Source organism: Megachile rotundata, chromosome 15 (assembly GCF_050947335.1).
Source record: "Megachile rotundata isolate GNS110a chromosome 15, iyMegRotu1, whole genome shotgun sequence".
NCBI lineage: Eukaryota > Metazoa > Arthropoda > Insecta > Hymenoptera > Megachilidae > Megachile > Megachile rotundata.
This window is the reverse complement of record NC_134997.1, coordinates 4742787-4769738: the sequence shown is the minus strand read 5'-3', so window position 1 is coordinate 4769738 and position 26952 is coordinate 4742787. Positions and strand designations below refer to the sequence as shown.

Here is a 26952-nt window from a genome sequence, read left to right as displayed (position 1 = left end):
TAACTATTGAACTCTGTAGTTTTGAAATTTAAAAATTTTGAATTTTTTGGGTTTTGAAACCTTGAATCCTTATTGTTTTTTTTTCTTTTTTTGAATTTTGGATTCAGGATTTTGAGATTTATGATTTAAAAATTTTAGGATTTTCAGATTTAAAATTTTAAGACTAGGATTTTGAGATTTTAAGATTTTAGGATTGTGAGGTTTAAGATTTTAACTTCTGAAGATTTTGAAATTTTCAGATCTTGGAAATTTGTAACTTTTGGTCCCTAGAATCTTAAAATTTTTGAAACATACTTTCTAAAATTTGTAATTTTTTATTTTTAATATTTTAGAAGATATACTATAACCGAATAATTATTAGAAATTACAACTTAAAAACTGTGATCCCCCATTCTATATATTAACCATAGAATTTATTCAATACACATATTCGTCTATAAAGTTTACTTATGTACCCACAATTTGAACGATAAATATTTAATTAAATAATTCCTAAATAATAGAATGAATACAGTGTTCTTTTCTGGTATTCGCTTGTTCAGTCGGTATCTTTTGACGGGCTGGTTGTTCATTTAGCTTCCCATTATTTGCTCTTTGAGTTAGTAACTGGTGTGAAACGTGCCCTTCACGATTCTCCCTAATAACCGGACCCTTTCAAACTTCGTTAGGCCACACAAATAGGTTCAATTCACTGTACAGCATTGCGGACAATTTCGTCGGAACCTGTGACACCACATGTTACAACGTATAATTGTGTTTTATGGGAGTGGTTCTCAAACTGTGCGTCACGAAATAGTCTAATACGTATCATAAACTGCAATTATATTTATCTCATGCGGGCTTACAACTGAATTATTAATATGTTAAATTACTGTTTAAAGAGCAGGTGTACTTCAAAATTTTATGAATATAATTAAAGATGGCGCTGTGGTCAACCGCCTAAAAGTTTCACCGGTTTTGTTTTTCGTGTACCTCACAAGCATAAAAGGGCTACATCGTATACACAAACATGCTCTTTTATATGAATTTTATTGATAGATGTGATTTTGATCAATCAAATCCTTTTTCCTTCAGTGAGACTTCTTGTAAGAAACACGCAGTACAGTAAAATTTCAACATAAGCAAAAAAATTATCAGTAGCACTTGAAGATCTATCGACACACCCTGAAGCTCGCTCGTTGCGAAATATAACACAATCCAAATTCGGGTATATCCGTGAGTCAACCAATGCAAATATAAAATTGTGTAATTTTTTATCTTTCGTTATCACACTTTTATCAGTTGATTTTTTCATATTTTTCTGATTAAAACGAGACCAAATACGATATAATTTGAACTATATTTACTGGTGTAATTGAAGATACGTTTTGATCCCACAGTAAGATAAGCGAAAAAGAAACACTGCGATTGTGGCAGTCGCCAAAGGTCAAAAGTTTGTTTTATCATTTACAATATCGATGCGTTGCTGTTTTATTTTTAGCTCACTTTTTATATAATTTTTCTCAACTAATTTGTGATGTTTTCCTGGTTAAGATCAAACATAACGTAATCTGAAAATTATTTATTTGTAATAACTTTAAGTCATTGACATATGCAAAACGCCTGGAATTATAAATAAATATGTTTCTAATTATGTTGTAATTTATCTCATTTTAATCCGGAAAATGTTAAAAACATGTTGGAAAGAATTTCATAACGAAATAGCCAAAAATAGAAAAGTTTTATTCTTGCATCAGGATTTTCCTATCAATATGTTACTGTTTATATCGGTCGTTCGACGTTGTTTTCACTGGTTGTTCTTTTCTATGTTCGATAACATTGAATCAATGTACAAGCTGCACGATATAAGCGAAACTTCAGACCCAAAATATTCGCTTGTTTCGACATTTTACTGTAGTCTCTACCATCCTTCTCGACCACATTTAAGTATTTCGGCTCTAGAAGTCTACGATTTCAACTGTTAGAGATATCACGTGATTATCCGAATATCACCGAAGAGAAACGAAGTTACCCGATGTGTCATTATTCGCCCGTGTACCGCGAATCTTACTATGGTAAACCGTCGATAATCGAAACGCTTGAAATTGCAAGTAAATATGTTCCAAGTTACGTCGTGTTTGGTCCCATTTTAATCAGGAAAATGTTGTAAATACGTTCGAAAGAATTTTATAGCGAAAAAGTAAAAAATAACGATGTTTTATTCTCTCATTGGGATTGTTCCATCAAAGTGTTCCTGTTTGTTTACATTCGGTTATTCGCGTACTGTATTTTTCTACGTTCGGCAAGTTTCAATCAGTGTCAAACCTACGTGATTTAAGCCAAACCTTTCAGACCCGAAAGATTCGCTTATACCGAGAATTTTCTGTACTTTCTCGTGAAACAAACTGTAAATGTAATTTTACAATTTTCGTGACAGATCACGTAGGTATACATACGTCATTTGCATAACGGCACACCTTGTTGTTAGTGATGCATAAACACTAGGGTGGGACAAAAGGATGAGCGTTGAGTAATAAGAAGCGTTAGCGTGCAAATCGCGAAATGTTGGAGCGAAAGGAGTATGGCTCATGGAGCAATGCGAAGCTCGTTGCATGGAAACCCGTTAGAACGAATATACAGGGTGTCTCATTTAAATTTGCTCACATAATTATCTAATGAGCAGATAAGATAGGTTTAAGTAGGCTAGCTTAGTTTAACATTAGGTCATATCAGTCATTTTTAATATGCTATCAGTTACCATTTCCGAGTAATGTGGAGATCTTAACGCAGTTTCAGTTAGGGTTAGGTTAGGGTAAGGTTATGTTTAAAGGAGAATTAGAATAAAGTTAAGAATTAAAATATGACTACATTAGGATTTAGTTAGAGTTAGGGTTAAGTTATTATAGTTAGATTAAAGTTGCTAGTGTTAGGTTAGAGTTAAATTAAGATAAGGATAAGTGTGATTATATTGAGCTTAGAATATAATTAAGTTAAAATCGTTAAGCTTTTGTTATAGTTAGGTTAAGAATATTAGGATTACGTTAAAATTATTAAAGTTAGATAATAGTTTAGTTAAGGTAGTAATAGGTTAGAGTTAGATTAGAATAAAGTTGAATGGGGTTAGGGTGTGGTTAGATTATATTTATGCTGATTAGATTGAAGTTGCTTACATCAGACAATGATTAGATTATGGTTAAGGGATAAGTCAAGGTTTTGTTATACTTAGTTATGGTTATTAGACATCGATGGAGGTAAAAACAATGTTATGTTACTCTAGTTCATGTTTACATTAGGTTGGATAGTGGTAAGGTAAGTCAGGGTTGCTAATTTATTAACGCGTTATTAACATCAAGATTCTGATTAGTATTATGAATATTTTACCGGTATATTACATCAATTAGTTTTAACTACATAATTGCAAGGATGAATTTAAATGAGACACCCTATATGCAAAGCCATAATTTGTCAGAAATGTTCGCCCACTTGGTGTGTCGACACGTACCCGATTCTTTCCTTCGCTTTACTATGATGTAACTAAACTGGGGGATGTTTATGCTGAACATATATTATACTAAATACCTGTTACGTATAATACGACAGAATTAAATCATCGGAATGTGGAAAATATGTAAAATAAGATAATAAGGTAGGTGTGCAGAGGTGTTTGACTAGTTTTTCTTTTTGTTATATTTATTATTAAATCAATAAATCGAAGTAAAAGAACGTGACGAGTGCAAGCATACGACTTTGATAGAGTGCGTATATATACGATCATAGCAACGCATTTATTTCTGTGCAAGATATCGCTATCAATTAGGTACAAGGAAACGCTGAAATGTCTCGTGGGTATTTACCTATCACTAAACAATTATTATTTTTATCATTATTCATATGGTTACGGTGGCAACTTTATCGTATGTATTGTAATGAAGAATATATGCAGTGATTTGAGCATGTCGGCGTTGTAAGAATATATGTTAAAAATGATTTATGAAGCATCGTTAAAATGCCGGAAATGTTATTCACACGTAACAAACTACAAACGTATGTATATATTTTGATGTCAGTACATATAAATGTATTTGTTACATGCTAGTACATACAAATGTGTATAATATGTATATGTTGTAAAAATTCATATATACAACTGTATTACATGTTTATATCATACACAAATTTTAATTGCAAATAATAGCAACAAAAAAGATATTAAATGTTGTGCAAACTACTGGTCTGATACGTTATCTGAAAACATTGCTGAAACACACCTGATATAATATTCTTGCATGTAAACCAATGCTAAAACTTGTCTGGCAGTTTGCTTACAATTTTAAATCCCGCAAACGGTGGGAACATACAGAAAATGTTGCTGTAGAAAATTCTTTTCGAATTTATGTCCCAATTTTCCTGCGAGTTTCACGAGTTTTCCTTTCAATTCCGTGAAAATTATTTTCAATACTCGTGCCGAGCTCATGTTCGGTTTCAATGAACCGTATTCTGGTAAACGCTGGCGAATAACCCAGATTTAACCCACACTATCTGGATTTCTTCTGGTTAGAAATCTTTCATCATGAAGTCTTGCATAAACTGCATATCTGTCAGTTCCCGATTAGAATACGCGTGAATAACCATGTTAGAGAAGAATTATAATTACATAATAAAGAAACTGAATTACCGTGAAGTTGAAACTGAATCATTACTTGTCTGATCTCTATCGACTGTTATCGTGTCGCCATATGTATACCGATATTTGATCGATGATAATATCTAATGGTAAGCTAAGCTTGCGGTGAAAATAAGTTGAATCGCGTGAGTAATACGTGCACGATAAAACAAAAGTATCGTGTTACCCATAAATAACGTCGTTTCGTAACTTGCTTATGTACACATACGAATCTCATTTGTACTTTTGTGCTGTGGCTTATTTCGCACAGTTGAACACTTCTATATTTCCAAATTTTAATTATTGGACTCCCGAATTCTTGCGACTAAAAATCACTAGACTCTGACATTCTTGTATTTGAAAATTTTTATGTCTGCAAATATCCATGATTGAAAATCACGAAAACATTTTCGTTGTCGGAAATTCCTAGATGCATAATTCTCACAATTACATGGACTCCCGAATTCTTGCGACTAAAAATCACTAGACTCTGACATTCTTGTATTTGAAAATTTTTATGTCTGCAAATAACCATGATTGAAAATCACGAAAACATTTTTGTTGTCAGAAATTCCTAGATGCATAATTCTCACAATTACATGTTAGATTTGCATATTCTCGTAATTGGAAATTCCTGAAATTCAAATTGTCATTATTGAAAAATATATGAAAATTGTCATAAATGAATATATTGACATAAACTGTCATATTGGAAAATCTAAATACAGTAAATATTCGATATGTGCACTATTCTCGGGTCTGAACTGGTGCAGATATCGTACAGTTCCTACATTGATTGATGTTTTGCCGAACGTAGAAAAGGACAACGAGCGAAGGATACCGAATGTAAACAAACGAAAACATAGTGAGGGATAATACTAATGAATAAAACTTCTTTATTTTCCACTTTTTCGTTATCCAATTTTTACTAATGTATTCTTCATACTTTTCTGATTAAAATAAGACTAAACACTAAACAATTTAGACTATGTACAATAGTACATGTTCGATATCAGTCTCTTTCGCTCGAAATGTAGGACCTGTACGATATCTGCACCAGTTTGGACCCGAGAATGGTGCACATATCGTACAGGTCATTTGTGCACATATCGAATATTTACTGTATATGACATAAATTGTCATTGCTGAAAAAACTAGATGGTCGAATTAGTAGACCATCAAATTCTCGTAATTCAATATTCATGAATTCCGAAATTTCCATAATTGAAAATTACTAGAGTCTGAAATTCTTATAACTAAAACTACCTAGATCATTCAATACTCGCAATTGAAAATCCCTATATTATCATATTCTCATGATAGCAAATTTTTAGGTCACTGAATTCTTAGAATACAACCTAGATCCCACATTATTAGACCTTAGATCGCCAAATTCTTATAACCGGGAGCTTTACATTTATAAATTCACATAATTAAAAATCCCTTTTTCAAATCTTCATCATTGAAGGTCGCTAGATATCTACATTCTGGTATCTGAATATACCTATATTCCCAAATTCTCATAACGAGAAACCCTTTATTTTTATTAAAATTTCTAAATACATAGTTTTTAAATAAAAAAATTCTCGTAATTAAATATCCCTAGATCCGCGACTTCTCATAATTAGAAACTTAATATTCTTAAATTCTCATAATTAGAAAGTTCAACATTCCTAATCATTCACAATTGAATATTCCTAGATTTCCAAATCCTCATAATTTACATTTCCTACCAAATTCGAAAAATGCCTTATATGTCATTAAATTTCTAAACTCTTATAACTGAAAATTTGTAGATTACCAAATTCTTAAATATTCAGTTTGCAAAATCGCGTTGCGAAATTCTTAATCTCTAAATCTTCTGTTTTCATATCTCCAGTTCGTTAAATCCTCTGTTTCCGAATTTCGAAATTCCGCTTGACTGATGAATTCTCAGAATTCAATTACCAGTTGCATTGTAAACCGCACGTATGCGGGACTTTGTTCGTATTCAGAAGCAGTGTATGCATATTGTGTTCGTTATCAATCCTTGCATAACACGCGTTCGCTAAGTGCATTTGAACGTAATGATTACCCCAAGTAGATTAGTAACACGGACACTGTTACAGTAAATTGTTTTCGCATATGGATCGATTGCGTTTATTAGTTGGGAGATATCGAGTAAAACGTGTCGATACACGCGACGCATTATTGACTGAAATGGTAGAACTTGTAATTCAATTCTTGGTACTTTGAACTCGTAATAGTTCAATACCGAATTCATACACTGGTTTACAACTTGGTCAGAAATTATAATATCCTTGCGATTACTTTGTTTCTCTCGAGTATATTCCTCGTTATTTAAAAATAATCAAGCCGACATACACGGAAGTAAACAAAATTCTTAACAGATTAAAAGATAAATGATTTTAATTTGCAATACGTCAAATGATACTTTAGAATTTATTTAAGTATAGGTTAATCTTGTTGTAATTTTCTTTATATGCATTTTTACGTTGTATTCAGAGTAGAGCAGTGAAAGTTTAACTAAGTAATTTTAGAACACCGTGTACATACAGTGACGAAGTTTGCCGTAGTCAGCTATATAAATAATACGTGTATAATCATGTGTGATTTCACGAGTTGTTACAACCTGTTCACCGTGTTGCCTCCTTTTGTACAAAAGCAACGTCACAATTATCTTAATGGTTGACTCGCTCGAACGATTTCTACGTAACGGGGGAAAGGCTTACGGGGATTTCCATAGCAGAGCCGATGAGTATGCATCGCGTTCCGCGAGCATGCCATTATTTTCCTTGTTGTTTGCAACTTTTCCCTGTGGCTCTTTACCGTATTATACAGGGTGTTCCGTTCAAATTTTCACGGGCGAATATTTTCGAACATATTATTTTCGTTCTTCAACAAACATTTTTTAACAAATCATATTTCTTAAATATTTTCTTAGTATTTATTATTAATATCAGCTATGTTTATTTTACATTTTTACATATGTGAGACCAGCTTTAAGATACAAATATTATGAAAATTACAGCAGTTATCGACAAAATATGTTTTTTTAAATTAAGTAGAATTGTACGATGCGCATGCGCACGGTTTAAACAGCGCATACGCGTTACGCATCTCTATTTAAAGACATTCTTTTACTTTTACCTAACAAGTTAACTTTAAAAATATTTGAAATTAAAACATGTTCAAGGTTATTGTAACAAATACTTTAAAAAAGTGTAATACTTATATATCTCTCTTACTATACAACTTTTACTTGAAATATATTTTCGGTCGTACATTTTGACACGTTCCCGCAAAAATTCAAATGGAACACGCTGTATAATCCAGATGGATAATATAATACGGATTCTTGACAGCAGCCAGTGGTTAGGAAATTACGAAAACTCGTTATGATAACGGCTACTCATGGCTGATAATAAAGTAGTATTCAATTTTCAAATTATCTTGAGCGCGTTGGTTTATGGCGGTGCAAGAAAAAGGAGACGACAACCGCAATCACGGTCAAAAATGACATGTAATGTGATATACGAGCGAACAGGCGATCGACCAATTTGCAAACTTGCAAAGTATTATGTACACAGGTTTCTTGGATTTTTTTTATGTACCCCATTAATAAATAAATAGTAGCTGTATGGATGTAATATATAACAAGTACAAGTAATAAGAGTAAGGGTAGCAGGGAATATTCTTTTGCAACATTAAGAATTTGGAGATTTAGGGATTTTAAGATTTGGAAATTGAGGAAGTTGGGAATTTGGTGATTTTAAGATTTAGAAATTTGGGTAGTTGGGAACTTGGAGATTTGGGGATTTGGGGATTTGAGAACGGAGTGACTAGAAATGGGATATTATGAGAAACTGGGGATTTGAGGATTTAGGGATTTGAAGAGTTGGGAGTTTAATCATTTGGGGATTTGTATATTTAAAAATTTAGAAATTAAAGAATTTGGGGGTTTTAAGATTTTGGAATTTGGGAGCATGAAGATTTGGAAATTTGAGATATTGGGAATTTAAGAACTTGGTGATTAGGGAATTTGGTTATTATGAGAAGCTGGGGATTTGAAGATTTAAGGATTCGGAGAATTGGGAGTTTAACAATTTGGGGATTTGTATATTTAAAAATTTAGAAATTAGAGAATTTGGCGGTTTTAAGATTTTGGAATTTGGGTAATTGGAAATTTGGAAATTTGAGATATTGGAGATTTAAGATTTTGATGATTAGGGAATTTGATATTATGAGAAGCTGGTGATTTGGGGATTTGGGAGTTTAACAATTTTGAAAATTCAAGATTTAGAAATTAGGGGATTTTAAGATTTTGGAATTTGACAACTCGGAGACTTGGAAAATTGATGTTTTGACAATTTAAAAATTTAAAGATTTTAAGATTTAAGAATTTTTACGCTGAAATTAAAAAGTGTTGAAATTTTTGGACTTTGAGATTTAGAAATTCTTAGTCAAAACGTCGACTAACAATTTGGTTGTTTTTCATGTTTTAGTTGGCATTCCTATACTGCTGTTCTATTTCTTTGGTAAACCGTACAAACGTGGATTCTTTTGCAACGATGAATCGTTGTATCACCCGTTTCATACGTCAACGGTGACCAGTGGTATGCTGTACGTGGTTGGCCTTCTACTTCCTATATTTACGGTGAGCCACATCGATACATAATATGTTACATATATGCGTAGTACGTATCAACCTTCGTCCGAAGAGAAATATCTTCCAAAAAAACATATATGCGACTTATTCACACGTTTTAGATTATACTTACTGCGTAATACATTTTTTTAGATAATTTTTGTATATCCTATTTTACTTGAGCTTTATTTGAAATTCCAATAACGTAATTTTTTTCAAGTACGTCATTATTTCTGTATATATTTAACAAAATAAATTTCCTTAAACTTAACAAAAGCATTGGTATACTTTTCTTCGTTAACACGACGTTGAAAATATTGAAGTTAAAAACTTCGTTAAAAAAATTTTGCGGTTAATTTAAATCATGTTTTTATTATCTCTATTATTTGATCCTCAAAATGTATGACACACAGCTATTTTCGCAATTTATATTCATAGTTACAAAACAAAATTTGATGCGCATGAGATAAATTATTTATATTCGACGCTATAAATTATTTATATTCAATGTTCATACTATTAATTATTTGATTATTCAGATTACTATCCGATAATAAATTACTTTCATAATATATTGCATAAACATTCAATTGCATATTCAACGTTATTAAAATAGCAAACACGTATATTATTTTCAAATTATAGATCACACCGACTTAACCTACAACTTTCTATGCAGATGCGTCATTCACATCATAACTTATTGCTACGGTGCTAAGACAATGTAAAGACAATGCAAAGTAATTATTAGGTACATTTAAAATAGAACGTACAAAGTTCCTAATTTCAAAATAAGATACAGTTCAATCGGCCATATAGAGAATGTTGATGACCCGGTCAAATAAGCGGTTTACAAGTTTCTTAAGTTTCCAAATTTGTTATAGTGTTTTTTTTGAAATCTGACTTCTATCGAGATAAAAAATTAATGTGTATATTAGCTCATGTTTTATTATTTGTTTATTTATTTTTCAACTTTACTTTATATCTTAAAGCAAACATGCTGTTTTAGAGTTAAGCTAAAATAGGTTATAAGTATCGAACAAGTAGTACAAGATATAAGTGATTTTTTTGAAAACTGACTTCAATCGAGATTAAAAATTAATGTGTATATTAGCTCATGTTTTATTGTTTGTTTATTTATTTTTCAACTTCACTTTCTATCTTAAAGCAAACATGTTGGTTTAGAGTTAAGCTAAAATAGGTTATAAGTATCGAAGAAGTACAAGATATAAGTATCGAAAGTACACATGAAACTTTCGCTATTTCAAAGGTAGTGCGCGTAAATCTTCGCTTGAAACGAACCATTGTATAGGTGTACGTGTTATGGATGGATATACGCACATATGGGATGCAACGGCGAAAGAAGCATTCGTTAACTTTCGGTGGTCGTGGGAATCGATTTACGGTATCTGGGGAAGCGGTGCACGTGTACAGCAAAGTATTTTTGCCGAGCGTGAAGCCAGAAGAGACCACATCCTCTATTTGCATCCTTGGAAACTGCAGGGTCGGATCAAAGGGTTGTCAGCCGCTGAATAAGAGACGGATTCCCATATACAGACTCTTTCAAACTAAATACAGTCGGCCTCAAGAATATTTCGATACTTACTTCTTCGAGGTTGAGTTAATCAATGTATTACACCCTAATCTTATACCCTAGTGTCTTGTACTGTAATCAGAGACCTTGGAAGTCTACTGATTAAGAAATTGGAAATTTGAAGATTTTGTGATTAAGGGATTTAGGAAGTTAAAAATATAGGGATTTGGAATATTTGTGGATTTGGAGAAATGGAAGATTTTTTAAATTTAGGAATTTGGGAATTTGAGGGTTTGAGGGTTCAGGGATTTAAAAATTTAGGTATTTGGTAATTTGAGAGTTTCAGGATTCAGGAATTTGAAAATTTATGAATTTAGGAATTTGAGGATTTGAAGATTTAGGGATTTGAAAATTTAGAGGCATGCAAAATTGTAGGATTTGAGGATTTAGAGATTTGGGATTCTAGAGAATTGAGAATTTAGAGATTTGGGATTCTAGAGAATTGGGAATTTATAGATTTAAGGATTCAGGAATCTGAAAATTTATGAATTTGGGAATTTGAGGATTTGAAGATTTAGGGATTCGAAAATGTAGGAATTTAGGAATTTAAAGATTTAAAGATTTAGGGATTTGAAAATTTAGAGACATGGAAATTGTAGGATTTGAGGATTTAGAGATTTAGGATTTTAGAGAATTAGGAATTTATAGATTTAAGGATTCAGGAATCTGAAAATTTATGAATTTGGGAATTTGAGGATTTGAAGATTTAGGGATGTGAAAACTTAAGGACTTGGAAATTGTAGGATTACAGAATTTAGAGATTCGAGATTTTAAAAAGTTAGGAATTTGCAAATTTAAAGATTTAGAAATTAAAAAATTTAGTCATTTGGGGAATTGAAGATTTGACGATTTAGAGATTTTAAAATGATTTTGACGATTTAGGGTCTTAGGGACTTAGGAACTTAGGAATTTAAAAGTTTGAGGATTTGATGATTTCAGAATTCAGCAATTAGGGGATTTGAGAATTTGGAAATTGGAAACGTAACAAACAGAACCTGAAAATAAATATCGTTCAATAATTTGCAATTTGGAAATTTAGAAATATTGTGTAATAATTTAAAATTTAGAAATACAACAATTCGAAATTTAGAAACTTACAAATTTGTCATAATAATAAAACATTGTCGATTTACACCTGCACAATGAAATATGCATTGAAATAAATAACTGCTATATAACACTTGGAATTTAATACTGCATAGCTATGTATATATGATACAAAACAATGAGAAAAGAAGTCAGCTATCAAACAATCTATGGAATGCATAAATCCCTACGAAAATTCTGGTTTGAAATCAGACCCTGCAGAGCAAGCTCTTCAAACGTCAGCTCCTATTCTGCTTTTCTTTCTCTTATCCCTCAGCCACACGATGTTCGAATTAACGCTGTCATCGTGAACAAGTGTGCAGATGTATTACACGATCTTCAAACTCGTTTTCCACGAAAAAGGAGCTACTTATCATAAAAAGAAAAAGAGTTCAATCTATATGATTGACATTTATTTTTTTATATATATGAAATCATTCAATTTTGCGGTTTTAGGTACTACCTGTTTTTATATGCTTTGTATATTCTTAACAATTGAAGAGGAATTTGAAATTTCGGAAAACAGAGGGACCAAAAAATTTATGAGTTTGCGGAAGTGACAATTTTACGATTTAGAGATTTTGACATTTTTAATTTGAGCATTTGAGGATTTGGATATTTGAGAATTTGAAAATTTTGGAGTTTGAGAATAGTGATATTTGCAAATTTCAGAATTTCGGATTTAGGGATCTTAAAATCCGAGAATTTGAAGTTTTCAAAATTTGGGGTTTCACAATTTGGGATCTGAGACTTTCGAAATTGGAGAGTTTGAAAATTTCAAAATATTGGGTTTAACAATTTAGGAGTCTGAGAATGCTGAAACTGAAGAATTTCAATTTTGAAATTAGAGAATTTTAAAATTACCAAAATTGGGTTTGACAACCTGGGAATTGGAGAATTTCAAAATTACCAAAATTGGGTTTGACGACCTGGGAATCAGAGAATTTGGAAATTTCAAAATTTTTAAATTTCGAAATTATGGTTTTGATGATCTTAGAATACGAGAATTTGAAAATTTCCAAGTTTTGGGTTTAGCAATTCGGGAATCTGAGAATTTTGAAATTGGAAAATTGCAAAATTACCAAAATTGGGTTTGACGACCTGAATCTGAAAATTTGTTAAATTTAGAAATTTTTTAATTTCCCCATTTTGGGTTTGATGATCTAGGAATATGAGCATTCGAAAATTCAGAAATTTCTGTTTTAGTGATTTGGAAATCTAAGTATTACTAAATTTAAGAATTTGAAAATTTAGAAATTAAAAATTTAAAAAACCGGAACTTTGAAAATTGTAAAATGTGAAAATTTAGAAATTTTGGGTTTAGCCATCTGAGATTTAAATATTTGAAATTTTCAGGTCTAACAATCCAAAATTTCGAATATCGAAAATTCCAAAATTAAAAAATTTTCGAATTCGGAAATTTTACTATTTGAAAATTTTGAAATTTGTAGATTTTGAATATTTGAAAATATATTTTAGGGATTTGTGAATTTCATGGTTTGAGAATTTTTAAATTTGAAATTGCATGAATGTAGTAATTTCAGAATTTAGAAATGTGTAATCTTGAATATGTATGAGTTTTACAATTTCAACATTTCAAAACTTACAATACGTCGAAATTCACAAGACTGAAAATAAAGAAATAAAAAGGTGCGAAAAAAATAACTCCATTATCATCTGCATTCAGAAAATATACATTTGTGTACATTTGTATTCATTTCTGACGGTTACCAAATTTATGTTCATCCCAAAAATTTGAGTAGTACAACTTATGGTTAACATTAGATAGGCTTCTCGATACGTCGAAACCTCAAAACAAAAAGAAGTTTTCAGTTCCGAGAATTCGAAACACTACGCTTTTTCTGCGTGTCGAAAGTCTCGGAACTCAGATAAAAAACCGTATAAAATCAGTAAATAAAAAATTGAGCGCAGTGTGCCTTGAGAATAATTGCTTCGCGTATTGTATATTTCGAGTATTTGGAACGTAACGCTTTGCGAATGGTTTAGTGTTTATTTTCAAGGATATGATGATAGAACTACAGCGTATGATACGAACTTAAAAAATCTCGTTAAAATCAATTTTTAAAATAAGAATCTCTTACAAAAATCACTTGAAGTTTGAAGAGTTTAAAAATGTTATATCGGATGTTTGTGGAATTGAAAAATTCGGTTCGAACTCGGTGGTTAATATACCTTATCCATAAGGTCCAGATAGTAAGTTCTGGTTGTAATTAATCATTGTATATACGTCGAAATATTTTTTATAGAAACTGTACATCTACCCATCGTGGTGGAACTAAAGGGATCGTGTCGTAAATAAATGAGTTGTTCGAAGATACACGGCTTGTCCGTTTTTTTCGTGGCCATGATATATTGTCCGTTTCCATTGGGGTAGAAGGAAAGAATGTCGAGGCAGGTAAAAACGTCTGAACCTGCCGTTGTATTTCATTCAATCGTACCTCTCGCTTGTATCACCTGGTGGTGACCTTTATCTGGAATCTGGCCGGTTAACCCACTTTTGTTGAAGCCGTGACAGATCGGTAAAACCTGAAGGAGAGATTACTGGCTTTTGAGCCTCTTGAGAACTTTTGGAATCGTTGCTCTTTGTCCGACGGCCATTTATCTCTGATTAATCTCCGCCGGGATAGGGTTTTATTAAAACTCACAGAATCGAGTCAACCATTTGATGGTGCAAGTATCTCAATGACGTGTAAACAAATTTGTAGGTGGATTTGTCACCTATCTTAAAAAAGAGCTCCGGGAGGCATTTTATTAGGCGCTAGACGTTATGAGTCATGAAAACTTATTATACATCACGAGTTATACACGCTAAACTAATTATATATTACAAGTTATATATAATGTTATTAAATATATGAAAATTTGTAATTTTTATTACAATCTTAATTTAATTTTATTAATTTTTAAATTCATGAAAAATTGTCTGATTATACATTACAAATTATAAAGCTTGTTCAACTGCACATTGCAAATTATAAATATTTGTATTAAATACACGAAAACTTGTTCACTTATAAATTACAAAATATTAATAATTTTTGTCAGACGCTTAAGAAATTGTCCTCTTATATATTTCACGTTATAAATGTTTGTATTAAATTTATAAGAACTTGTCCAATTATATATTACAAATTATAAATATTTTTATTAAATTCATGAGAATTTGTCTAATTTTATATTGCAAATTATAAATATTTGTATTAAATACATGAAAACTTGTCAGTTATTAACAAATAATAAATTATAAATAATTCACAAATAATAAATATTTTATTAAATTATTGAAAGCTTAACTAACAGAAAAGTATTAAATATGACAGAAATTGTATAATAAATGTGAATGGTTTCTATCTTCCAAAAAACAGAGTTATAAAGCTTCCTCTTCTTGTATAGCCATTTTCAAAATGTTGAAAAGTTACAAATAACTAAATAGAATACATTATATAATTTATTCTATATATGTATTATATCAGTAATTAACAGCAAGTATAATAATGTGTATAAAATTTGTGTTACAGATGTTAATAGGTGAATACTTCTATGCAAGACACTGTAACATAGACTCTACGAAGATATTGTTTGGTTACAATATACCTCCATGGATATGGAACGCATATGAAAAGGTATTTATATTTCACAATTTCTACTCTTCTTCATCTATAATTCAGTTATTCATAACTCTAAGAAGAACAGACATGAAACCAAATTTCTAAAAAATTTACATTCAAAGAAGGAACAGAAAAAAATATTTTATAAAAGATCATCTACGGCGGAAATGGAAAGAATGCAGCCTTTTGAACACTCGTTATATTGCCATTTTGCGGACATTTGTTATATTGCCATTTTGCGGACTATTATATATACAGCATTCCTATGAAACGGATACATAGATCAATAATTTAATATATTGCCAATTTTAAAATGGACCACTGCTGCTGCATTAGTGGCGATATAACGAAAGTTTACTGCACTATTAGTTACATATCGTATTTCATAGGTGTTGTAGTATGTTCAAAGTTCCTCATGAGTACATTACAAATGTTTCAGATCGGGGTTTTCGGTTTCGGAGCAGCCGTGAACGTTTTAAGCACGGACGTAGCGAAATACACAATAGGCCGATTGCGACCCCATTTTATGACTCTTTGTATGCCTAATGTTAACTGCAGCCTAATCGAAAATCAACATAGATACATCGAGAACTATACCTGTGACGAGAGCGTCTCGAAGAGTCTGTTGAAAGATATCAGGTAAATATTGTCATATACATAATATGTTCAACAAGTATTGTTGGTTATAACTCTTGTCATTCAAACCTGTTTAGTTAAGTTCAAATAACTTAGGTTAGAATGCTGACGAAAATTACAATGAAGTTGAATGAGGGTTGATTAAATTTATTCACAGTTAAGTTTTGGTTATTAAGTTAAGCGAGGAAGTTAGATTAGGTTAGTTTAAATGTACTATGTATGTAACAAGAGAAAGAATACACATTGGAAATTAATCATGAGATTTCGTTTCACTATAGAATTCGATTTTTCATTGTGTTAGTTTGAGTACTTATCGAACGTATGTACCATGTAAATACATTTTAACTTTCGATTTCAAGGATCTTGAATGTACGTAGAAGGTTCAGTGCAATACCCTTTTGGTATCTGGCAATGAGATCGCGAAACATCGAATCGCGTGACGGTAACAATTGTGAGCTTGGTTGCAGAACCATGAGAATGAGCCGAAGAATTAAAGTTGATGAAGGGGAACGGGTTGCTTTCATGGCTTTTTGTGCGTTATAAGAAATAGGTACGGAAGGGAAGGAGAAAGTGCTGACGAATCAAAAACCACTTTTCGTGTTTTAAATTCGCTCCAAGTACCGAGTAACAACACAGTGTATAAAAAGATAATCATTAATGCACGTAAATTATTAATATTGAAATATTCACATCATATAAATCTGAAAAAATATATGTGGATTTATTTAGTTTTAGTATTTTGTAAATATATGAGTTTATGTACATTTATTAGTTTAAGAGTATATGAATTTATATGCTTCCATTATTTTCACTTGAAAAATTAATAGCAAGTGTATTCTTCAGCTTTTACATACAATAGAAAATTCGTGATGTCGGCAATATATTGAAATCACCAACAAATATTCGTGTTTGACATTGTAGTAGTCTTCGTAGATTGCTGTGTAGAACAATAAGTTATACGCGTAATGGAACGGCGCGTAACAATATAACGTGTGGCGACATAGCGAGGGAAATTCGATGCGTGGCAATATAACGCGTGGAAATATAACTCATGGCATTATAATGCGTGGGAATACGACGCGTGATAACATAACGCGAGGAAATACGACATACGGCAATATATCGCATGGAAATACGGTCCGTGGCAATATAACGCATGGAAATACGGTCCGTGGCAATATAATGCGAGGAAATACAGCATATGGCAATATAACGCGTGGAAATACGGTCCGTGGCATTATAATGCGTAGGAGTACGATGCGTCGCAATAGGACGCGTAGCGATATAACACGAGGAAATATAAGGGGTAGAAGTACGATGCGTGGCAATGTGTAAAAATACGTTGCGTTGAAACACGGCACATGGTAATATAATACAGTGCGTTACACTATAACGCGTGTTGATATGATGCGTTGCAAAATAACGCATGGTAATGTAATACAGTGATCCAAAATAACATAAAAATTTCCACTGCTTTCCGTGAAAGTGCACACAAAAGCGGCAATGTAACGGAAATCTACTCCTTTCCATTCACCAACTTTCATATCACCTTCATATACCCGTTGATAAATTTCTAAATCAAATTCGAACTGTACAATTCTGCAGTTCTACCCATAAAAATGCTATTTTTAACAAGAAAATAGCTTTCAAATTGCTGAACGGGTTATAAAGAAGCCATAATTAAATTAATATTATTACCAGGACATTTCAATCGGAAATTACACGGTCTCCACTTTCCTATTCATACAAAATATTACAGTACGGGTGTTTCATTAAAGGACCCCTTTTCGAAAGTCGTTCCCTATTATTTGCACCGTTCTACCGTTGCCTCGAATAATCACTTTGGGCCACGGTCCACTCGATCAGCACAGCATTATTTACCGTGCACCCATGCCTTATTCGCAACGGAATTTCGTCGATTTTTTGTCGAGGCAGTACCCCGAGGCCGGTTCCAACGGATACAAGCAAAAAAAGGGAACGCCGGTAGCAGCAAATGACAATGATGAGAGGCTTTGTGCAGCTCGCTATTCGCATGAACTGGATTCGAATCTGAGCTGCTTTCGTTCGATAACGGAAATGCCATCACAAGAACGAATTGGATTTGCGAATTTATTTCAATCGTTCTTGTTAAAAAATCCATTACATTATCCCCTTAACCGACCATGACGAATTAACTCGTCATACAACTGATGAACTTTCGGTACATGGAACTATATCTAAATCTAATATGAACAACATTAATGTAAAGGTGTAAACATAAGATTGGTGCTAATATTAGATATTGATATTTATAATTTAAAAACCCTAGTCATCAAATTCTTAAGTTTTTAAATTTCTACGATTTCAAGTTTGTAGATTTCCAAATCCCTAGATTTTTAATTACTATGTTTCTAGTATCTCAAATTCCTAGATCCTAATTAGAATGTTCCCAAATACTTAAGACACTAAATTTCTAGACAAATCTCGAGATTTTTACATTTGTAGACTTCAAATCTCTGGACTCCTAAGTCCTCAAATTTATAAATCCCTAGTCAACCAAATCTCAATACTCTCAAATATCTATGATCGCAAAATTCCTAGAAACCCAAATCTCTAGATTCGCAAATCCCTAGATTTCCAAATCTCTAGATTCCCAAATCCCTAGATTCCCAAATCCCTAGATTCTCAAATCACCAAATTCCAAAATCCCTAGATTCACAAATCCCTAGATTCCCAAATCTCTAGATTCCAAAATCCCTAGGTTCCAAAATGCTTAGATTCCAAAATCCCTAGGTTCCAAAATGCTTAGATTCCAAAATCACTAGATTCACAAATCCCTAGCTTCACAAATCCCTAGATTCTCAAATCTCTAGATTCCAAAATGCCTAGATTCCCAAATCCCTAGATTCCCAAATCCCTAGGTTCTCATATCCCTAGATTTTCAATTACTATATTTCTAGTATCTCAAATCCATAGGCACCAAAATCCCTAGATCTCCAAATTCCTAGATTGCTAATTTCTCACATTTCTACGTGCATAAAAATTCAAAAATCCCCAACTGTTTCTGAAAATTAACAAGTGAAAATCTTCTTCACCTTTGATCACCATATTTTCCCTAAGGAAAGCAGATTTGTTTGTGACTGTACACGCACTCGAGCATATCTCGCAGGTCGCCCGTTCTTCGTACGAGCAGGGACAGTTTTATGTATATAGAAAGATTTGAAGAATTAGCGATAAAGGCTCACAGAGAATTCATTCATACGTTCCACCATCTGATTCCTCCGGGTCGTTAAAAAGGAGAGGACCCTATAAAACAACGTTTCCCAATCTTTCGGCCCTTCAGTATCTTTTTCGTGCTAACTACTAATTGTGTGTTCCGTGAACCGGTTATTTAAAGTAGGGACGTAGGAGGAAATTGAATTACTACATATATAGTTATTTGTAAAATAAAGTGAAAGATATCTATAGAAATTTTGGCTAAAAAATTACTTTTCGAGATACGAATAGTTTAAATATAGGCGTAGTATTTGTGAGGCGCCATATTTGAATTTCAGAGACGGAGTAACGGGATTTTTATTACTTGGTCATTGTTGGAGTATTGTGATTTCATTAGATGTCATTAATATCGTTATTTTCTTTACATTTCTATTGTGACTGGTAAGGACGCATCAGTGTAAATAGAGACGCCATAACGAAAAGATATACATTTTATATAAAGTTAAATAAAATATTTTATATTTATATACACTGGTTAACAATCGCGATAATTTCAATTTTGTTTATATACTGGTTAAAGACAGCGAAAGAATGTTATTCAACGAAGAAATCACAAAAGAAAGAAAGGGAATAATGCGAAAGATAAATAAAGGAAAAATGGGAGGGCAGATAATGTCCGATTAAAGGTGTAGTTTAACCCACTGGAGCGGTTGCTTTTTTGCTCCTCTTTCCTTTTTGTACTTCCTTTTTTGACCTTGTCGAAGAATCTCTCCGCCGAATCTTTACGATCCATGCTTCGGGGCATGCATCCGTCGATTGTAATCGGCAGGAACACGCCCCCGGAATTAATCGTGATAAAATTAATAGGGTCCCATTATGAGACATGCGTGTAGAGACGATGATGGTGTGCGTGTATGGTACACGGTAGAAGAAGACAATTTTTGTATGAACGGTCGTTGAACGAGATTTATTTGACACCGAACAATTTATAACGTTGATCATTTCAGATTATCCTTTCCCTCGGGACACTCGTCGTTCTCGGCCTACACCATGATCTATCTTGCGGTAAGTCCCTATTTTCTTCCCAAGAATTTATGATTCTACACTTACCTAACTTCGTTTCCATAATCGTATTCTTGCGTTTTATTCCGAGAACGAAAAATTGAAATATTCGACGTTAAATGTTATATTGTGTGGTGAACTGTATGTGGAAACTTCCAAAAGACATACGTTATTTCTGAAGATACGTTACTTTTGAAAAATGTTTCCTACGTTACGAGTTTCTAAATTTTTTAATTCAGGAATTTAGGATTTGGTAATTTGGGTATTTAAGGATTTAAAAGTTTGAGTATTTTAAAAATTTGGAAATTTAGAAATTTTTAAATTTACAAAAATGAGGATTTAGAAATTTGAGAATTTTAGAATTTTTATATTAGCAAATTATAAATTTGTATATTTCCCAAATTTTTTAATTCAAAAAATTACAAATGTGGACGTTTTTAAATTCTGAAATTTCAGTATTTTAAAAAGTAGAAAATTGCAAAATTTTCAAATATAGGAACTTAGAAATGTGGATATTTTAAAAATTTGACAATTTTTAAATTAGCAAGCGCGGGAAATTTGAAAATTTTTAAACGGGTAAATTTTGGAATTTGGAAATTTTATAATTTGAATAAAATTTTGAATAGAAATTGAATTTTGCCCAATTAAAAAATTAACTGCCTATTTTTTGGTTGTATCGATGTTATAATATTTCTTTCAGTTGTACCTGCAATTGCGAATGACGTCGAAAGGTAGTAAATTATTAAGACATTCCCTACAACTTGTGTGCCTGCTAATGGCCTGGTTCACTGCATTGTCACGCATTTCCGACTATAAACATCACTGGAGCGATGTACTGGCCGGTTCGACCCTTGGTACCATAGTGGCACTACTTGTGGTAAGCGCTATTAACTATCCTTAACTATTCCATTGTGTTATTATAAAGAAGCATGCACATCTACACGTTGCGTGTATGTGCACCACCTTCGATATTAAAATAATTATTTCAAAAATGTACAGCGCCGTACATTAATTATTTTAAAAATGTACATCATTCTGAACCTAAACTATTTTCAAAGCACTCGGTTAAAAATTTCCAAAGAATTTAAATTATAATAAAGTCGCTTGAAATACATTGTACTTTGTAGGCGAATTGCGTGGCAGATCTTTTCAAGGAACGGAGATATTTCCTGTCGGAAGAGAAGCACCGTGAGGCCGATTATGAAACAGGAGGCGGTACACAGGTGAATAATGGCACTACTAATCGCAACTGTTGATTTAACGAGCTAGCTCTTCGTTTGCTGACCACAACAAGGCCGTCACTGTCTTCTAGTTATCTCTGGGAAGCTAATCGGGTCTCAGGGAACAATACTATGGGTGCCTGGAATTCGATCACCGCGGCCTACCACCAACATGTTCGCGTACCTTTTAATCCAACATCAACTGCCTTACACTGGGACCGCTCATCATGTGCTGATCCAACCAACATCCTTTGCATCGTCAACATTAAATATGATCGTGCATCGAAATCCTTTGTAAAAAGCTTTGCGAGAACATTTTTATTTCGTGATCGTTCGAGACAGGACTGTCGTATCCATGGATTGAAAACAGTTATTAATGTCGGTTTTCATTCTTAAAACAGTTATGGAAAACCGGAATAGACTCGCAACTCTTATCGGGTTCATCGGTTACTTGTATCGGTTACGGTTTCGATTCTTCAGAATTGATATTATATCAGTTATAAATTAACTTGTATGTATTTAGTACATAAAACAGAACTATGACCGAAAGGTAACGGTTATGGAATCAATATAATATTAGCTCTACGGAATTAAAACCGTAATCCATTTCTAGCTTTTTCTCCGTAACTGTTTTATATATCAGAATCGATAAATAATTTGGAACACTTATTCTCAGAACTTTTTCAATCCCTGGTTTTTGTTGTGTGCATAGTTCGAGCCTTAAGTGGTCAGTTCAGAATTTGTCATTTTGCGGGGTTAAATCGGTTGAAAGGCGAATATTGTGATGTTGACCGTAGCTTACGCGGTTATCTAGATGGACATTCGTGTAACGATACCTTGGTATTCTTTTATTTCGTCCAAATTATCCCCTCGATTAGATTTATGCTTATTTTGTAATATGTCTATTTTCGTTTTTTTCTTTTCTTTTTTTTATGATTTAGATGATCATACGATATAGGTATCGTGTAGAAACGAATTATTATATTTTAAAGAGGCGAATAGGTAAAAGATATGTTTGTAATTTTGACGAAGATGTATTTATTTCTTGTTGAGCGTTATTTATTTATAGACAGAAGTACTGAGCGAGTATCTTGCATTGATTTTCATAGAGAACATTGCAATTCGGGTTAATAGTCGGTAGCTCTGCCAAGTATGAGTCAAGATTAAGGCAGGAGTCACATAGTGTGGGAGAAAGTAGAAAAATTTGAACAGGGGATTTTGAGATTTGGTTATTTAGCAATTGGATAATGTATCAAAGGAATTTCGGAATTTAAGGATTTAGAAATTTGAAATTTTGAAAATGTAGGAATTTAAAAATTTAGAAATTAAGTAGTTTTAAAATTTGAAAATTAAGATATTTACAAATATGAGAATTTGTAAATTTTTAAATTGTTGTATTTCTCTCCCCCCATCTCGCTGACCATATTCTCGCATTTAAAACTTCACTTCTGCTTGGTACGGCTACGCTACGGTTTTAGTTAATTACTTATTATAACGAATAACCTTGCTCGTATTTGGTGCTTTGGAGATCGTTGTGCTAACGTTATTTAACGTTAAAACCTTGTAAATACGATAAAAATTGAAACGTGATATTTTCTTGTTTTGTTAAATCAGGAGGAAGAGGATTGTCTTTAGACGATTGCAGCAAAATTTGCAGTATTGATCGCTTCTTATATTGTACATATGTACAAAACGAATTTAATTCAAATGTACGTATTTTTAGGTCGACGAGCTTGTTGCGGGAATTGCAAGTTAGATGGCGAAATAACTTCTTAACAGTTATAAAAAATATTTAATATATTTAAATCATCTTGGTTTATATTTACGTAATCGTGAAATAATTTATACTGTGATTAAATCACATAAGGAAAAAAATGATAAGACTGGATGTATGCGATTACAAAAAAAATATGATTGAATGATCGAATAAAAAAGACAGTAGAAATCGCTAGAAGTTTATTTCGTCAGCTAATGTTTGTTAGATTTGATCAGAAAGTAGTTAGCACATGAAAGAATATTCGAAAAGAGATTTGTTATAATATGGAGGCTTTTACTTACTTCAATATCATCTCATCGAGCAATGAAACATTTATTAATGATAAGCCTAATGCAATAATCACTTGATAGTTCGAAAGGGCGTATAATTTAAAGTATTACGATATAGATTTTTATTAAGAGGAATAAAAGATAGTAAATATCGCGAAACTATGTAATCCTATTGAATTTATAGATATATTATAATGCCATTTTGAAGTGTATACACTTTTAGAGCATGGGGATACAGATTCTTGTATGTAGAATGCAGGATTGTTCTTCTGTAATTGAGTTTCTTTTCTATTTAACTATTTACATAATTCAAATAGAATATACCTATATTACAAAATTATGGAACAGAACAACCTCATGCAAGTCTATTGTAGGTGGAATTGAAACTCTTTCTGTTTTTGTAATTTAAGGTTTTATTTTCCTGGGAAAAAAATTATGATATAGGAAGAAATAACGCCAACATATTCCTTAGTGTCTCAGAACCGTAATCATTTATTCTATAAATGAAGTAAATTTATAAATTTAGAAGACTTCAGATTTACAAACTTCAAAATTTTTAATTTTCGAATTTAGAAATTTTCAGAATTAGATATTTGCAGATTTACAAAGATTCCAATTTAGAAGTTTGATAATATAGACACTAAATTAAGGTAATTTAGAAACACTGTATACGCTGAATTATAATTAGTCCAATAACTAATTGATTGATTATAAATAATTAAGTTTAGTATGGTCTTAAAACTTCTGTTCATATTTTGAGAACAAGGCTTAATTTATCAATGATAAAGACTTTTTGTCTAGATGGATTTACATAATTCTATTGATCCTATAATTTTGAAACGTTCCGTATACATACCTGTGTATGTACACATGTAATGGTGCTCGTATGGTTATACACATAGAACAAAAATGTTCTGAAATACGGCGGTGCTGTATTATTAAGTGGAAGTATTGTGTACCTGTACACCGTTAATAGACAAAACCGTGTACATTTATGTGTTAAGATAAAAATCTTTATTTATTTTCTAAAGATTATATCGAATTCTCCATTTGTAGATACCTGAAAGCGACCAGTAACTTCTATAATAATTACTGAAACTTCAAAGCAATTTACTTATTTTTGTTTAAGTAACAAATCTTGTATCGTTAAACAAGACATCCACTCGTCAATTTCTGCTGTTAATTTTGGAATTGGTAATGCAATTTTGTATAACAAATTTTGCAAATTTACTCTGTAAATAATATTAATAATAATTGTTAATTATTCTGAACGTCAACAAAATTATTTCGTACAATCATGTTAACTATTTTATTGATATAATATTTCTATTATACATAATGGCTTTAAAAAATAAGATTCAATCCAATATTTCAAAGTAAAATAAAAGTGATAGAATAAAGAAAATTTATGGTTTCCTCATTTAAAATTTTACAAATTTAAAAGAAAGTTGTTCACTTTTGAACTTAGAAATAACTATTTAATTTATAAAATATTTAAAATACGAATTATTCAACGTAAGTTTACTTATTGTTAGATTTTGTTACTCAGGTAAAGTTAATTGATTTTTGTATATAATACATTTCCAATCTAACAATAAAAATGTAATGGAGTAATTAATCTTGTACACTTAAGCGTAGTGTAAGCTTTTTAAGGGTAAAAGACAGAATCAAAAATAAATGGTAGAAGGCTTCTCACAATCCTTACCTTTAAAAAACTCACATTGCATTTGACTGTACATATTTGAAATTTGAAACCGTTTTCTGAATTGAATCTACAAATAAAATTTTCACCTATTCAAACCTCGGTAAGTGAGTATTACATCATACTTAAATCACTTCAGAATTATCTTAATGGATATGCATATCTCATGCAACATGTCATCAAATATCCATAAAAAAGGATTAAATTCCTCTTAAGTAATTGTATATAAGTAGCTCAGAAATACGGTAACTGTTTAATTAGCTTTAATTAACAAAAACCCTGTAGAATTATACTACAACTTTTTCCAATGCTATATCATACCCTGTACGAAAAGTGATTTGTAAGCTTGCTCATTTAAATTTTTTGTTTAAATGTTACTTAGAGTTTAAATATTGTTGTAAAAATAATTCTGTTTACTTTTCAGAACGAATTAACAGGACTTCGAACTGGAGTAATATCTTACAATGGAATTGAAAGAAACGAAAATGTTCTTTAATATTTTAACAGTTCAATAAAATATAGGAGCGTAACTACCGAGTGTCATTCATTTGGTAACAACAAGGAATAAAAAATATAAATATTAGGGGATTCCAAGATGAAATGTCTTCCTTTGAAGTTTCAAAAATCCCGCTGCACAGTGGCGGCACCTGTCAAATTTTCAAATTCCCAAATTTCCACTTATTTAAATTCACAAACTTTTAGTTTTTACATTCTCGAATTTTTAAATCCTCACATATCCAAATTTTTAAATTTTCAAGTTTCCATTATTTATACATCAAATTTGTAGAAATTATTGTTCTTTTATAATCAAATTTTACATTCAACATTCAGTTAAAGTATCCTAACAATTTAATTTGTAAAAAAAAATATAAAAACATGTTTTATTGTAAAATAATTAACTTAAAAAAATTGAAAATATTTTAAAAGGCTTATACTTTCATGTTTTTTCTTAATTCATATTTGCGCGCACATTTTAAAAACGATAGTGCTGCCGGTATCTAGCGATCTAATGTGGAACTATCACAATAAAAAATTTCGATTTTCTTTTAAATTAACGAATTTTGCACTTCTTTGAAACAGTGGAATATTTTGTAATTAAAATAGATGCGGAGAAAAAGCTACCATAATTTGCAAAAAGCGTGAAAAACAAAAATTTATAAGCGGTACTATTCGTGAATCCAGAAATGTCTAACCATCTGACAGTAAGAGATGAAAACTATTCGAACTAAATTTTGAATGCAATTTCTGCTTCTATTAACTTTTCTAACCTATTAATAATTCCAGAACGTACAAACCTTTGGTCAAACTTCGGAATACTGTCACTTTTTGATTCTGACCAAATTTTGTAAACAAGCTCCATTTTTCAAAAGGAAATGCACATGAGAATGGTTTTTGGGCTACTCGAATAAAAAATGTGTACCATTCCAATCTTATTCTCTACATTGCCGGCAAGACACAGTATAGTGTGCTAACTGATCTGAACACAATTCAT

General features: G+C 31.6%; 1 protein-coding gene across 4 annotated transcripts in view; it reads left to right on the top strand.

Moving 5' to 3' along the window:
• wun (wunen) overlaps positions 1–26511 on the top strand; it is a 30106-nt gene extending 3595 nt beyond the window's left edge. The window contains exons 2-8 of one of the 4 annotated variants that reach the window (XM_012292801.2): positions 9148–9299; positions 15510–15614; positions 16039–16238; positions 20438–20495; positions 21193–21369; positions 21620–21715; positions 25885–26511. In XM_012292801.2, the coding sequence (XP_012148191.1) occupies positions 9148–9299; positions 15510–15614; positions 16039–16238; positions 20438–20495; positions 21193–21369; positions 21620–21715; positions 25885–25956 (860 nt within the window). In that variant the 3' untranslated portion in view covers positions 25957–26511. Of the gene's footprint in view, positions 1–9147; positions 9300–15509; positions 15615–16038; positions 16239–20437; positions 20496–21192; positions 21370–21619; positions 21716–21786; positions 25030–25884 lie in introns of those variants that run through there. The other 3 variants (XM_076540126.1, XM_012292804.2, XM_012292803.2) reach the window with 3 other exon arrangements.
• Positions 26512–26952: the final 441 nt, after the last annotated feature.